Source organism: Seriola lalandi, unplaced genomic scaffold (genome assembly GCF_002814215.2).
Source record: "Seriola lalandi dorsalis isolate HSWRI2012SDOR001 ecotype SW California unplaced genomic scaffold, Sedor1 jcf7180002054898, whole genome shotgun sequence".
Lineage (NCBI taxonomy): Eukaryota > Metazoa > Chordata > Actinopteri > Carangiformes > Carangidae > Seriola > Seriola lalandi.
The window spans coordinates 3,314,709-3,330,752 of NW_019525450.1; the positions used below are offsets into that span (position 1 = coordinate 3,314,709).

Below are 16,044 nucleotides of genomic sequence, written 5' to 3' on the forward strand. Positions count from 1 at the left end.
GGCCACACATAGTCATACAGGCTGATAAATGACGGCTGAAAAGTCAAAAACATGAGCTCATGTTCCAAGATCATCTTAAGCTGTAACTTCAGAGGCAAGAGCAATTTGTGAGGAATGTCAGGGACTGGGTGCAAAGCGATCGCTTTATCCATTCTCTCATTCAGCTGGTCTCCCAAATTTATGTATGTTTTGATATATTTTGAGTAACCTGGCAGAACATATGCAAATAGCAATGTTGATTTCTAAACAGCAGAGGTGCAAATGAACATTTAGTGTATAATAAAAAGGAGATGAGTTAAAGTGTCTGTAATAAACTAAACAAACTCTAAGAACATACTGTCTCATACAAAAATAACCTCCTGACTTCATGACAACATTCATGTCATTTCATTAAGTCGATAGCCATGTCCTCCCCCTGCCCCACAAACACAGAGGCTAGATGCTGGATGTATCCAGTCACAGGCCGTTTCTCAGCTGGCAGCTGCAGCGTGGGGAAGCCTCTGCATTAGTGTCAGATTATAACAACACATAAGGCACATCCTGTTTAGTTTATTGCTGTAAATGACGTTGTTTCCGTCACTGAATACTGTTAACATCGGTCAGAACATCCATTCATACATTTACAGGAAACTGAAACAACGCAACTTCCTGCCTTAAAACAGTCTTTACTTTCTGCGGCGGCATTTCTCTCTTATAAATTGCCTGCCGTGGAGCACGAGCATATTTTTGCTGCGGGTGTGTTATAATAGGATGATTGCAAGGAGGGAACAACATTAATGCCTTGCTTTACCGGTGCACCGCTTGAGAAATTGAACCCCTAACCCCGGCAGTGTTAGAGCGTAACTGTCCCACAGACCCACATGGAGGCTGCGCTTTGTGTCTTTCAAGTTCAACATAAGAAGATCCAGCCACGTAGGCATGTCCATATTCAGATCATCACAGACTGATGCAACAGTTTCCTCACATTACCTTAAAACTCAGCAGTTTGAACGGGACCCACACATCAGAGGTGGAGTATCCGTGCGTAAAACCGACCTTCCGTGCGTTTTTGGCGGTTTTATGTCAGATTTTGATTTATCACTCAGAAACTGTAAGGACGCTGTAGGGGTACCTTACAGCGTCCTTACAGTAGACCAGGACCCGAACTAAAACGGACTCCTGCTGTGGCAGACTCTTGCTGTGTGCTGTGATATTGTAACTTAAACAGCAAAGCAAGAACTGCACATCCGCCACGTTACAGTAGTTATTCCGCCAGCCGGCCGCTCAAACACGTTTCCAGTTAACTTCTCCTTGCAGATGAATTCACCGTATCGACCAGCTCTTCATGAACACACTGTTTAAATCAAAAGCTGTCACACACTCACCGATGATAATGGCACAAGCGCTCAAAAGTCCAATTTCTTTTTTCAGAGTGACTCTGTCGCTGTTGGAGTTTTTATCCTTCTTCTTTTTCTCTTTGTCCTCCATCTCCTCCGCCTTGCAAATGTATTTCCTGCCGCCTCGGTCCGGTCCAGATACTGTACACTGAACCAGGCTCCGCTCTCCGACCTGCCCTTATAATGTAATGATGAACGGAGACATGCGCATGCGCACAACCCACCACCGTAGCCGCCACCTTGACTCAGGTAGGCTGAAGTAAAGTCGTGACAGGATAAAGGAGGCTCACACCTGTGGCTATAGGAAACAAAGAAACACAGAGGAAAATATTTACTTACTCATGTGTGTGTGTGTGTGTGTGTGTGTGTGTGTGTGTGTGTACATATATATATATATTATTCCTTTACATTTTAACCATGCTCTCCACCAATATAAAATTATACATGTGCGATTTTTCCTCCCCAGAAGAGACGCTGTATCCTCATGTGCGAGATCAGTTTGATGCTGCACACTGTAAATGTGTAGTTATAATGTATTAAACACACATCTGTCAACTTTGTGTCATCCAATCAAGATGCATAGGGAATCTGTCAATTTCAAATAAAAGAAATTAATAGATGTGGGGAATTTAATTTATACAAATACAATAATTAATCAGTATTATCATTATTTTATTTTTTGTGAATTTGGATGATCAAAAAACAGGGTGACCCTCATTAGGAATAGTACAGTTTTAATGTAGACAGGATTCAGGTGAGTCTGTTTTCCTTCTGTGCTACTGTAACTTGAGCCCCTGCTCATCTTTTTGAAGTGGGGGATCAACAGAGTACTGCTCCACACAGATGTCTTCAGTTAATATATTTCAGTATCATAACATGACATTAGTGAACACTGAGTCATGCATTTGATGACTTTGGTTCCTTACGGTCTTATAAAAGGCTAATTTTCTAATTGTCTTTTTGAAAAAGATAAACTTGGAAACACGGATATTGCAGCATACATTATTCATAAGCTGTGAGAGGAATACAGAAACAAACTAGAATAGCACTCAGTAGAGCTTTTACCTCCACCAAGGTCAAACAATCCTGCATTTTCTTCCACCAGATCTGGATGTTTATCTGGTTCTTCAGCAAACTGTAAAGATTCATAGATATGATTGATTTTATAGATCAAGATCCAGACATCATTTCCTGAGAAATTGATAAAAATGTCACAAAATTCCAGATCTGTATGGAAGTTTTTATTGGACTTTATCATTTGTAACCCACAGAAGATAATTCACAAATGTGTATCCACAAATGTTTCACTATCAATAAACATGTATTTTGTTATTTGAGTTGTGTAAAATCATATCCACCAAAATGCGAATGGCAATGCAAATATAGGCATAACATGCTCTGTAAACATTTACATATCTGTTGATCCCTGTGTACACCTGAGACAGTTTTTTTTTACATTTGTGGATCACTTCCTGTCAGTCTTATTTGACTAATGTGTATGATACTGTAGCTGATCTGTAGAAAAAAATCCAGAAATGTGAAGTGTCCACAGAAGAGAATCCACAAATATGTATAATGATCCACAAATATCTCACTATCCACAAACGCTGTGTGGGTTATACAAGGACAATCGGGGGCTCAACTTCTTCTCCGGGGAGAAAGGGAAGCCAGTTCAGTGCAGGTGTGTGCTTCAGTGAGCTCAATTGTTGCAATCCTCACAGTATCTTGCTTGTTTAACTAAAGCTGTCAGATAAATGTAGTGGAGTAGAAAGTACAGTATTTCCCTTTGAAATGGTGGGTTGGGGGAAATAAAGCGGAAATACTCAAGTAAAGTGCAAGTACCTCAAAACTGTTCTTAAGTACAGTATTTAAGAGTAAAGGTCCTTACTTTCCACTGCTGCCTGCACAGCCTTCAGCACACATGTAATTTAATATTGTTCAATTACCCAACAGCTAAAACTCCTGAATTCCTGAGTGAAAACAAAGGGGATGTCTGTTATAATATCAAAAAGGTGAAAGACTAACTAAACCACCACAGCCACACAAGACTGTTAAATTGAAATAATAAACTCTTTACTGATGTCAAAACAACAACTAATCCATGACTGTCTCACTGCTCATGACTGGGGGGGGGGGCGTTGTTAGGAATGGCGGGGTTTGGCTGGAGGGCTTGCAGGTGAGATGGCGTGGCACGCAAAGACTGGCTGCAGACACACAGCGGAGCTGACGACGAGTGGCGAGACAGCCGGGGTACTTGAACAGCGAGCTTGATGAGGTGATTGACTACAGGTGTGGAGAGGAGCCAGGAGAGTGAAGCCCCGCCCACAACACACACACACACACACACACACACACACACACACTCACACTCACACTCACACGCACGCATACGACAGGCCCGGAGGAGAAGCGGGACGGAACAGAGGAACGCACAGAAACACAAGAGAGAGAAAAACAAAAGCAAGAGTTCCGGCGGAGAAGTGACAGGTTCTCCAGTTGCTTGGTTTTGTCTTCTTCATGTCTTCTACACTGGAAGTGGGAATGCATGGCATTATGTAGCTGCACATCTGCTGCTTGTGATCACCTCATGCAGCTGAGAAAATCAGAGACTTTCTGCCTGCAATGTGACAAACACTTCTGGCGGTTCCTCTGCATGGTCTGGACATAAACTGAAATGTGCTGCATCAAATAATGACGTGTTCAGTAAAAGATCATAGTTATCAGCCCTTTAGTGAACTTAATTACTGCTGTAACTGATGCTATGCAATTTTAAGTACTGTTTGATTTTAAGACATTAAGTCAAACAGACTGAATGATGGGATGAGGAGAGAGGAGACAGACCTGAGGGAAACACTCAAGTTGCAGCAGTGGAGACAGAAGCAAGAAGAAGATAAAGGCGATAAAGAGACGCAGGAAAAACTGTTTATGTTTAATTTATTTTCTATCTCTGATTTTTTATGATATAATCTAATCACATTGACAGATCTTTTAATACAAGGACTGACCCCATACAACAACTGTATTAATTACCAGCTGCGATAGAGCGGCTGGTATTGTTTTCACCGTGTGTGTGTGTGTGTGTGTGCGCGTGTGCGTGTGTGTGTGTGTCATCATGAGAAAAAAATACCCCAATTTTCATGGGGATGGCCTTTTTTTCTTCCAAAGGCAAACTATATTCTATTAGTCAGGTTCAAGATGAACATAACAATGACCAGCAGCCTGTTGGGTGTTTTCTACCTTCAGCTCAGAAGATAATCCATCTGATTAAGCTGCTGTTTAATTACCTAAACAATTCAACTACTTTAGCTAAGGTTCTTACCTGTGGCTGGTCTTTTCTACAACCAAACTGTTTGAGGTTTATTTGTGCAAATATGGGCTTCTACCTCTAATGATTGAGCCATAGAGTGGGTGTTGTAAAGTGTGTTGCAATGAAAAAAACAGTCCTGGGTCTGTCACACGTTGCTTCCGTTTTCCCTCGAGAGAGCATGTGTGAGTTTACAGTCCATTTGTTCTTTCTCCTTCCTGCTTTATAGCTGATGCTCTTTCATTAGCTATGCAAATGTTAGCGGATGACAGAGCAGCAGATGATAGAGATGTAAAGATTAAAGAGAGGATGGAAATCAGATAGTAGAGATGATCAATGGTACACACAGTGCAGGTAGAGAAAAAACTGATGTCAGACATAACCCTTTCCGATGATGGATGGTGGAGGACTTCAGATAGATAATATACATTGAATGAAAATGGTACAGAGGAAGAAGTAACAGATTATAGATAATCTGTTAATATGTGATACATCAGATGATAATTGATAGAAAAGGTCAAGATGGTTGAGATAATAGAGATGGTAGGAGATAAAATACAGATGATAGACAGTAATTTATTCTATTATGGAACTAAACAAAGTTTAACCCTTGAGTGCTATCAACGAAACACTGAACAGCCAATTATATTCCCATATTTTACTGTGAATAGAAATGTAAATGTAATGTATTTACAACATTCCACAAGTGTACTTATTGTTCCCTTTGGATAACTGGAGAAATGTTTAATATTCAAAGAACAACTTATTTCCAGGGTTGTGTACCAGTATTTACTGATAATAAGGAGATATTTGCTTTTACTCTTGTTGGTTTTGTATTCAGTTTTGAATAATTCACAGGCTGTGTTCACAAGTCCAAGGTCACAGACACAGTAAAATACAAGATGTGAGGAGGAGATGGAAGATCGATATTGTTAAATAAAATTTTTAGCCTCCTAGCACTGCGGTTCAAAGGATGGCAATGCTGGTTGGCCGATTAGTTGACGATAACTTTTGGTTATAGTATTTAAGTACTGAATGGATTGCTATGACATTTGGATGATCTCATTGGATGAAGCTCCATCAGCAGGTCTTCTCTATTGTGAAGTATATATATTTATATATAATATCAATATCTATCTAATTGATTGGCACAAAATTCTACAGTGATCCTACAATAGATTCCTTTCTGTATCTTTTCCTCCGTCAGTCTGTTTATGAGTTCACCACTTATAAGCAGACTGAAATATCTCACAGACTGTTTGATGGATTTCCTGACATTTTGTTCAGATATTCATGGGTCCCAGATGTGGGATGTGTCCTAATGACTTTGGGGATTCCCTGACTTTTCCTCTTGTGCCACCATGAGATTGACATTTGTGGTTTTGAGTTAAATGTCCCGACAACTATTGGATAGATTGCCATAAGATTTGGGACACAAGTTCATGTTCTCCACTGGAAGAATTGTAATAATTTTGGTGATTGCCTAACTTTCCATGAAGTCATTTTTTTATTTATCCAATGCTTTATTTATTATGATATACTTGCAAAACTAATTACTTTCCCATGAGCCCCATCTGATCTTTGTGTTGAGAGGTAATTACCAATGTTGACTATACCATTTAGTTTAGAACACCACTGTGCTTAACTGCAGCCTCCTAGTGTTTGTCATTCATTTCTTTCTAGTTTACCATATATTTAACTGAAGGCTTGCTTTTTTGATTTTACGTCGCAGTGGGTAAAACCTGGCCGAGAATGTAAATGAACAATTATCTTCATGTCTTCATGTTTTACACACACACACACACACACACACACACACACACACACACACACACACACACACACACACACACCACCCCATCTACAGTTTAAGGAGTTAAGTCAGTAAGTTGCGGCAGACGAATGCTAACGAATGCACAATTAACTTGGAGGCCGGCCTCCCTCTCTAAAAGGAGGCCCCAACAAAGAGAGGAGATGCTTTGTTGGCGACAGGAAGGCAAGCTGAAACACTGGCTTCAGTGTGATGGCAGGAGGGGACGAGGAAGAGGAGGAGATGAAGTGGGGAACAGCCAAAATACTGTGGTGGCATAAGGGGAGGAGTTTTGCTGTAAACAAATATATCACATCATCCCAGAGCAGCGGCGGGAGGAGAGGAAGAGGAGTTTACGAGGAGGCGAATGGAAGTGGAGGACCAAGAGGACAGGGACAACAGTAGAAAACATAATGAGGAGAATAATGAGAAAAGGAGGAAGAGGAAGATGCAGGTGTTTGGAGGCTGCAGTGGACAATGAATTGTGAGCTGATAAGAAGCGAGCTATATATCGATGTTCTGTAGTTTCTCACCTGAGGAAAACACACACAACCTGTGTCCCAATTCAGAGGCTTGACTACAAAGTCTGCATTTCTTCACTCAATAGTTGATAATGGGCTGACAAGACCTGCACCACTTTAAAGTTTCAACTGCATGCAGCTTAATGTAAGGACACATTTTGTGCATCTTGCACTTCCATCCGTAGTTTATTGTAATCTCAGTTATTAAAGAGCGTTTGTGGGTTCACCACTGGTATATTTTATCTGTGAATCAGTAAAGGAAAACAGCATACACCTCTTCTAGTGTGGCTCTGGCTCACAGCTCGACATTAGGGGAAGGGGATCCTAAAGGAGGAAGTATATGAGGAAATATTGATTCTTACAATTAAGTCTCTCTTCTTTTTGAATCTGATATTGACTGTGTATTTGTTTTAAACAATCAGAGCAATTCAAATTATGTTTGAGGCTGCCTTTTTTCCTACAGTCAATCCTTCACATTTCACACTAAACTGTTTCTAAGACAAATTGAATAAACTCATCACAGAGAATTAACCTTTAACCAGCCACGCACATGTGAGAATAACTGGTGCCTCTGTGCCTCTAGATCTGAAGGCGTGCCAACAAGCCATGCTAGAGAATGAACACGCACAATACATCAGCATGTACTTTTGGATCCCCTTCCGCTATGTAGACAAGATGGTGACCGTCAAGAGTTAGATGTGTCCATTGTTTTGCACCATCTGGGTACTTATAGTTCGCTGCATGTTGTTGAACTTGACAATGTGAATGCACTCAAGTACCAAGTGTGAGTATGGAACTATGCAAATTGAGAAACAGCAACAATGACTGGGGGAAAAGGACTAGGGAAAGTATTAAGGGGCAGATGAGGGAAATGAAGACCAGGTGTGTAAGTGGGCAGAGTATCACAGGTGATTGAAAATGGAAAACAGGTGAGCAGGTTGATATGGAGACAGGAAGGAAGTACAGGGACATCTGGTGGGTGGATGGAGTATTACAGATGACTCCTGGAGGGAACGTGAGAGTCAACAAACATTCAAATTCAGCTGGTCCATGTGGATTACCCACTGTCCACCTGACAATTTTCAGTGTTTATCTTGCACTGCATTATACAGTACATGTAAGCACCTGGCAGCCAAATCCAGCTAAACTGAACCCTCCTACAATTTAACACTCTTCATTTGAGGATACGGAATATAATCAGGAGAAAATAGCAATTATTATATCATAGTTTGGGATATATATATACATAGATGATAAAGGTGCTCCCAAAAGCTGTTCTTCATTTCAGGTTTTGGGTCTCTATTCTGGTCCTGCAATGACTTTGTGACCATTATCCTTACAGGTGGAGACTAAATCCTCCATATTGTCTCTATCTGTGGTTTTAGTTAAATTGGTTTGACTCTTCTTAATTTAACTTTACATCATGTCATATAATTGAAAACTATATTTAGTTGTCCTAACATTTGGTTGTCGTTTGACTTAAGGGAGCTGAATAAACCATCTCCTTCACAGTCTATAATTAAGCTACTGTTTTAATTCATATTAATCTATTTAAAGCTACATACATACGTTATTTCTTGAGACCTTGATGAAACTGTTGAAAAATGCCCTATCTCGCAATGTTTAGAAAAGTGATAAAATATTCCTGGATCTGCCCTTTTAACCAGATTTAGTGCCAAAATTGATTGGGTTCTTCCCTGGCCCATGCCCCATCCCTCCACCAAGTTTGGTGCAAATCAGTTCCATGCTTTTTGCATAATCCTGCTGACAAACAAACAAATAAACAAACAAACAAACAGACATGGGTGAAAACATAACCTCCTTGGCTGAGGTAGCAATGATGGAGGGCGAGACAGGATGGAAGGAAGGGAGAGAGGGTTGAATGAGAAAGGGAGAGTAGAGACAAGCAAAGAACAAAGCAGGAAGAGAGCCGCTGACAGAGGAGAGGTAGGGGAGAAAAGGAGGGACAGATACAGGTGGGGAGTTAAAAAAGGTGAAATGTGGACAAAGGGACCCAAAGAGAAAGGAAGGAGACAAGGCCATGAACCTTACACCACTTTGCAGCCAAGGACAAACTATCACGCTCTCTCATTCTCTCTTTCATCCTGCCCTTGATCTATTCTTACTGTAGAGCTTCTGGAGTGCCTGCTCAAATGGTTTGCCATACTGCCCTCACCACACATCATTTGTTAACAGGGAACTCAGAGTTCTTGCAGTTGGGGAGCAGAGCTGCATAGCAACCCCACAGCACTTCCTGTTGGGCCGGGGGTTGAACGGCGGTGCCTGTTGTTAACCGCCGTGCCCCCTCTGCCTTTAGAAAAGCAGCCGGGAAGCAGTTCACTTACAAACGGCTTTGTGCTTCGTTGTGAGGAGAAGAGAAATGAGCGGAAAGGCAAAGCACCCTCAGTTCATTGCACTCTTCAACAGGCAGGGACTTCTATATGGTTTAACTAATAGGGGTTCCTGTTGATAGATGGTATTGTTATCAGATTTTAGTACCTTTAGAAAAAATTGAAATATTCAGTCCTCTCTTGAAGGGGGTTATTTTTTCCAGCGTGAAAAGCCTCTAAAACACAGAACATGTAGCAGTGTTGATGAAGAATATGGACCACCCATTTTCAATAGGAAGATCCTATAAAATGTGCTGTCAATGGAAAATACATCTCAGTTTTTCACCATCCTGCAGCGCTCTGGGGTCATAAGAAAAGCATTTAAAGTACATACATTCATACATACATATTCATCGCATTCATTTTCTGATGAAGAGCAAATAATGTTCCATTGCTAACTAGTTGAGACTCCATGCTCTTTCCACATCCGATGCAGCAATTGAGTGTAGTCACAAATACAACAGAGAACATCTGACCAAACTTTGCTGAGATCTCTCAGAAGTTCAACAGATTAACACCTTTCAGCCCATAGAAGTTAGTGCAGCAACGCTTTCCCCTATACAAGATCTACTGAGTTCACTTTAAAATTAATCTCTACATTATCACCAATATAATCATTTACAACATCAATAATAGCCTCTATTCATCGTTTTTACAGCAGGCATGTCATAGCACGAAAAACATTTAATAAAGGCTGAATTCCATTGAAGTGTTTCTGAGCCCTATAGGCTAATACATGCTGACTCATTGCCAAAGCTTATTAGGACACTTAAAGGTGCCCTTAGGAGTGTTTATGTAAACATAAATAACACATAGGACATCCTGCCTCATAACACATAGCCGATTTTTGATATTATGTAACCTGCACTGTAGCCTGTCAATCAGTGGAATAGCATAAAATGAGTCACTTAGCGTGCATTCACTACACATTTGCACTACTGTACACATACATGATCGTACTAGTATGTGTGCATGTGGAGCATGAGTGGTAAACTACTCAGGGATCTGTTTATCACAATGTTGGTCTACTAATGATCGAAAACATCAAATAGAGGCATCTATTGCCTTCTAAGACAAGTGAAATGTCTGCCATGAGAAAAGGCCTACTGGTGAAGAAAAAATAAACACATGGCAGAAATCGTGACTTGTCAAATACAGGTGCACATAATAATATTAATAATAACTAAATTTAATTTAGGAGTGGCACTTCCAGGGCTCTGGTATTGTTCATGTGGGTTTAATAGCATGGCTCACATAGTCACACGTAAATGGAACTAGGCCATCAGTGTTGTTATCAGTTACACCTGTGTTTTAATCAGTGTTATCAGTTACACCTGTGTTGATTTCATTCATTACTTGAAACTACAAATGTGTGTGAAAGACACATTGAATTATCATCATATTTTGAACTGTGAAAGGTTGATTGTAAGTATTGTGATCATTTGAAAAAAAAACATACAGAGAGAGTCATCCTATCAGACAAATTAAAAAATTTGTGTGGGTTGCATTTATGTTGAATTATTTGAAGAAAACGTAAAACCAAAGGATGAAAGCTGATCATCCATTGATTTAAAGGGGAAGAGCAAGAAATTATGTTCCACATTAAGGCTGAATTATTAATCTCTACCTCCACCTAGTGGTTGATTTAGTTTAGTACAACAACCATCCCACATCTCTTTGATAACTTCAATGATTAATCACTTATCAAAAATGCTGAGAATTAATTTTCTGTCAATTCAATAATCGATAATTGGACTAGTTCAAAGCATAATTAGCAGCTACATAGATTGGCATCATAGACTCATAGCCACAGATTGAGAAGCTCCTGCACTCTGTAAACGTTAATGTTTTTTTTTGTGTAACCAAAGTCCAGACCTCTGTCATGAAGATAGAAGTAGGCAATGATGCAACTGATCACTTAATCGCCATCATGTCAATGTCAACGTTTATTTCTCGAATATGTCATGCAACGAATCTGTGTTGCTGGTCTCTCTTATGACCATGAACAATAAGCGTTAACATGTGGACTAATAAATACCTTCCTGACAAACTGTGACCATTGTGACTAATACAAGCTTGCTTTATTTGGTTGTTCTAAACCAAAAAAAACAAGCAAGTGTAGCCCGAAACTGAAGGAAATTAAACAAATGGTGTCAGCAGCCTGAAGTCAATTAATGGCAAACATCCACGAGTGCAAATGTCTTTGATCCAGTGTAACCTGGTCACCAACATAACCAGTTTGACTGGTTTGTACAGGATTTTGACATCTAACTCAGTACTGTGAGAATGTGTAACACCTGACTAGAGTCAATGGTCAGTTACAACCTGAGCTTCCTTCTCTTGTCCAGTTGTAACCTCCTCTGTGAGAGCCATGAAAACACTGCAACTTTCCCCTGCAGAGGGATTAGCCAGTAATTATTTAAATGTAATATCTTTCAACAAAGATCCCGAGAGTAGATGTCGTAGAAGACAGAACATCTGTATGCAATCTTTTAATTTCTTCTAACATTCATGAGTCAAATGGAAATTAAATCATTCAGCCACACAGATGTTAAATGAGGTTAGAAAAGTTTCCGTTCGAAAAGCCTTTGTCTGGCTTTCAGAAGCAGATATTTCCCAGACAAATACAGCTTTGGCCTAGTTTATAGCCACAGCCACACGCTCATACTCTGGCTTCACCTCTGTTTAGTTGTTATCGATAATCCTCTCCTGACATTTATAAAACACCTCCTCCACAAACAGGAGTTTAACCTGCTTTCTAACTGGCAAAACCAGACACACGCAACCAGACGGCGTCTTTAGTTTCACCTCAGACACAAGCAAAATGAAAGAGCCAAACACACTACTAACTAGAATGGCACTCAGTTGAGTGCATACCTCTGCCAAGGCCAAACAATCCTACCTACATGTATGTGAGATTCAGGTTGTTATCTGGATGCGCACTAAATTGTAAAAACTTAAAGATCTCAACACCATAAATATGTCTGATTTCTTACATTACGATCCAAACACTATTTCCTAAAAAAAATTTGTCGAAAAATGCCCTATCTCACAATGTTAAAGACACTCTTGGATGGAGGTAATAATGCAACACAACAAATACTGTTGATTTACCTTTAAACAAGTGACTGAGGCTCAGAGTTCAGTTCACCCACAGACCCTCTCACAGGGAAGTCAATCGGAAATCAGCACAATCAGAAAAAAGCCCCGGCAACTGACAACATCTCATCTTGCTGCAGTTGCTAGGCAACCAAATAAAACTGCAGCTTGAAGACCAGGTACTGTACATTTTTATTACTTTTTATAGTGTTTACATCGATCTGTCTCTATCTCTCAGACCATCTGTCTGTCTCTCCACATGTGATGAGATGTGCGAAGGAAAAACACCTGAAGAAAATATAAGTCTTTTTCCTACAATACATACATTATTTTAATTGATTTTTTGCTGCATAACAATACAGACTTTGGAGATTTTTTTCATACAACTCACACATAAGACTCCAAGTATTTTAATATAGACAGATATGATTCAAATGAATGCTCTTCAGCAAGTCAAATGCTGTATGCAGCCTCAGAAAATAAACCTGTTTCCATGTAGGCATTATACTGTAACAGTTGTAATCATTCACGAGATAATAACTGATGATGATGACACACTTATTAGTTACACGTTATTATTAGCAGCAGCAGCAGCAGTATGTCCACTCCAGCTCAACAGCCTGTTTAATTTGAAGTCAAGGTATGATGTCCCGTTTCTGGTGTCAGTGCAGAAAACTTCTATTTATAGTTTTACAAGGAAGCAGCTGTTTTGTATAATTTTGTAATATTGGCATTATACAAATTTGCTCCAAAGGTCTTAAAAATGTCAAGTGAGTACTGCCTTAAACTCCTGCTGGTACTTAAGTATTTTAGCTGAATTTTTATTTTATTGACTTCTTGATGATGATATTGTTTTAATCTTCAGCATTGATACATTACTTTGACACAGTTGTCAACATGTGACTTCCTTCAGTCAGACAGGTGTTGGACATTTAAGTGATTATTATTTTTAAAGCTTCAGATAATTATAACTCAGTATGGTTTTATTACAATATGGACTGTATTTTCTATCTCACTTGTGTTTTTCTGTTTGTCAATTGACTTTATTAATTACTGTTTTGATGACAACTGTTAATGTAAATGTAAATACAGCTTTTAACAACAACAGTAGGTCTTTAATCAGCACAACCAAGCTATTTTAGCATACAAGTGATTTACTTCATCAGCCTGCGCCTGTGCACCAGATGGTGCAGCTGCTGATTTGCGTCTGTAAATCAGTCTTAATTATGAGATTTAATCGGTGAACAGTTTTCTAACAGGTAACTCGACAGGTGTTAACGACTTCCGCACTGTTGCGTAGGCTACGTTACCTGAATGACACAGGCGGCGCCGGGGGAGTTTCTGCCTGTGAATGCATCACAAGCCTTTTTTTTTTTTCCGTGTGGGCGGAGTTTCTGGTTTCTGCTGGAAAAGTCGGTGGCTGAGTGAAGTGAAGTCATATCGGACACATTGTTGGAGGACAGCGGATACTCACCTGTTGAACAGCAGCGGTCTGGTTTAAATTAACCTCTAATTCACCTGTTTTTTTTTTACTCTCTCGAGTGTGAGCCTTCAGGATGACGGACACACTTCTACCAAACGGCATGAAAAACAGCCGAGGAGACAGCAATTATTTCAGAAAGGTGAGTTTTTTTGTCGCTTCACTTTACGAAATTATAGGCCATCCGTCTGCTGTATTGACTGTCGTAATGTACAGTGAGATTCTTTTTACAGTTGTGAATATTATTGACTTTCAACTTCTCTTCTGGTTTGTCTACAGCGTCTTAAATGTTATGTTTTCAATAACAATCTCAATTCAGTGCTAATGCAGCGTACAAACGTCCAAGTAACAGACTTCACCCTTGTTGTCTTCGTCTCCTCGCCAGATATAATTATATTGTAGGCTAATATGTATTTGTAGTTTGGTTATTTAACTACAGGCTGAACCTACCTCGCAGTTCCAAGCTATATCAACAGACGAGAGAAAGTACTTCTTGATATTACATACAATAAAACAAGGCAAGAGACAAGTTTATTTAAATAGCTCCATTCAGACACAAGGCAATTCAAAGTGATTGAGAGAGGCATGGAAATACATTCAAAATGAAACATTAAGATTACACTAAATTGAACTGAAAATAAAATAAAAACAAGGCAGTTTGAATAATTAAAATAACAAAGGTACATATTAAACACCATATGAAAAAAACGTGTTATAATTTGCTTTTATTTTTAGAAATAGTATGGTGTCAGTCTTAGATTTAGTATGACAAAGACTCCTGAGTGATGTGTCACCAACAGCAGCAGAAACCACAGCGCTGTCAGCTTCAGGTGTGTGTGTGTGTGTGTGTGTGTGTGTGTGTGTGTGTGTGTGTGTGTGTGTGTGTGTGTGTGTCTGTCTTACTCCAAGAATAGCTGTATCTCCTGCAGTTACTGATAGTGGGAGAGACTGAAAGGCCCCTGACCAAACATCCCATAATTAACCTTTTCAGTTCCCTGCTGGCTGTCAGAGGTGTGAGGGTGATTGACAAATAACAGGATGTGTTAAGGAGGAGGAACTCCTCAAAGGCTTTGTTGATATCCCTGGTAACCTTAGGTCAGATTAACCTACTGTCCTTAGATGATTTTGTCAGACCTGCTTTATTCTTACTTTTAATCTGATTAAAAAAATAGTTCAATATTTCCTCACAACCAGGTGTTTACTTCTTTTCTTATTTCTTCATAACATGATTACCATTGTGTTTAAGGGGACATTGTAAGGCCACTAAAGCCCTGACCTATGACCTTTTTTTTTACTGTCTGCATCTTACAGTTGCAGACATGTGAGATGTTCTGGATAACAGCATTATGCAAAAGATGGATATGCAAATATAGGTGGCGGGTTATGCAGAATGTCACTCGGATAAGAGGAGTATTCTCCCTGTCTGTAAATTAGCTGGTATGTTGTCATTATACAGTGACAACCATTAAAGTAATTAAGATTAATTTCATCACAACCAGCAGCTAACCACCTTCTCTAACCAGTTTCATGTTTCATGTACCTGCAACTGTAACATTTTCAGGAGCTCTGAGTTTGCCCAGTTTGTGTCTACGAGAAAGGCACTTGGCAGTGGTTGAGAGATTATCTAATGTGTTTTCACTGAGTTCCCCCGTCTGCCATGCTGTGGTCCATGTCTCATTCCTCCACATTTGTAACAGTGTCCTCAACTGGACTGTTTTCATAGACAAGCTTGTTTAGATGGGCATCTGAACGGGGCCTTTGTGTATTTCAATCCCCCCGAATCCCCTTCTGAACGCTGTCTGGATTTGGGCTCTGTGCTGCACTTCCTGTTTCTATAAAAAGGCCAGTTGGATCTAGGGTCTGGGACTGCCCCAGGACATGATGGGAGACTATTGAGTCTAATACCTCAATCACAAACTGTTTCCCTTATTACTGTAAAACACACTGAGCCTAACTCATTGATTTTTTTCTCACTCTCTCTACATTTCCTTTACCCTCCATATTTCTTGAGTGTTCAGCAGTCTTTAATTTCATTGCAGAAGCAGAACCTTCTCAGTATAAAAA

General features: G+C 39.7%; 2 protein-coding genes across 2 annotated transcripts in view; one reads left to right on the top strand and one right to left on the bottom strand.

Annotated features, from left to right (window-relative positions):
* slc7a10a (solute carrier family 7 member 10a) overlaps positions 1-1,562 on the bottom strand; it is a 22,895-nt gene extending 21,333 nt beyond the window's left edge. The window contains exon 1 of the mRNA XM_023429716.2: positions 1,365-1,562. Within this exon, the coding sequence (XP_023285484.1) occupies positions 1,365-1,467 (103 nt within the window). The 5' untranslated portion in view covers positions 1,468-1,562. The remainder of the gene's footprint in view (positions 1-1,364) is intronic.
* A 12,373-nt stretch (positions 1,563-13,935) lies between these two features.
* Positions 13,936-16,044, top strand: part of rhpn2 (rhophilin, Rho GTPase binding protein 2) — a 29,815-nt gene continuing 27,706 nt past the window's right edge. Inside the window, exon 1 of the mRNA XM_087180248.1 lies at positions 13,936-14,122. Within this exon, the coding sequence (XP_087036374.1) occupies positions 14,057-14,122 (66 nt within the window). The 5' untranslated portion in view covers positions 13,936-14,056. The remainder of the gene's footprint in view (positions 14,123-16,044) is intronic.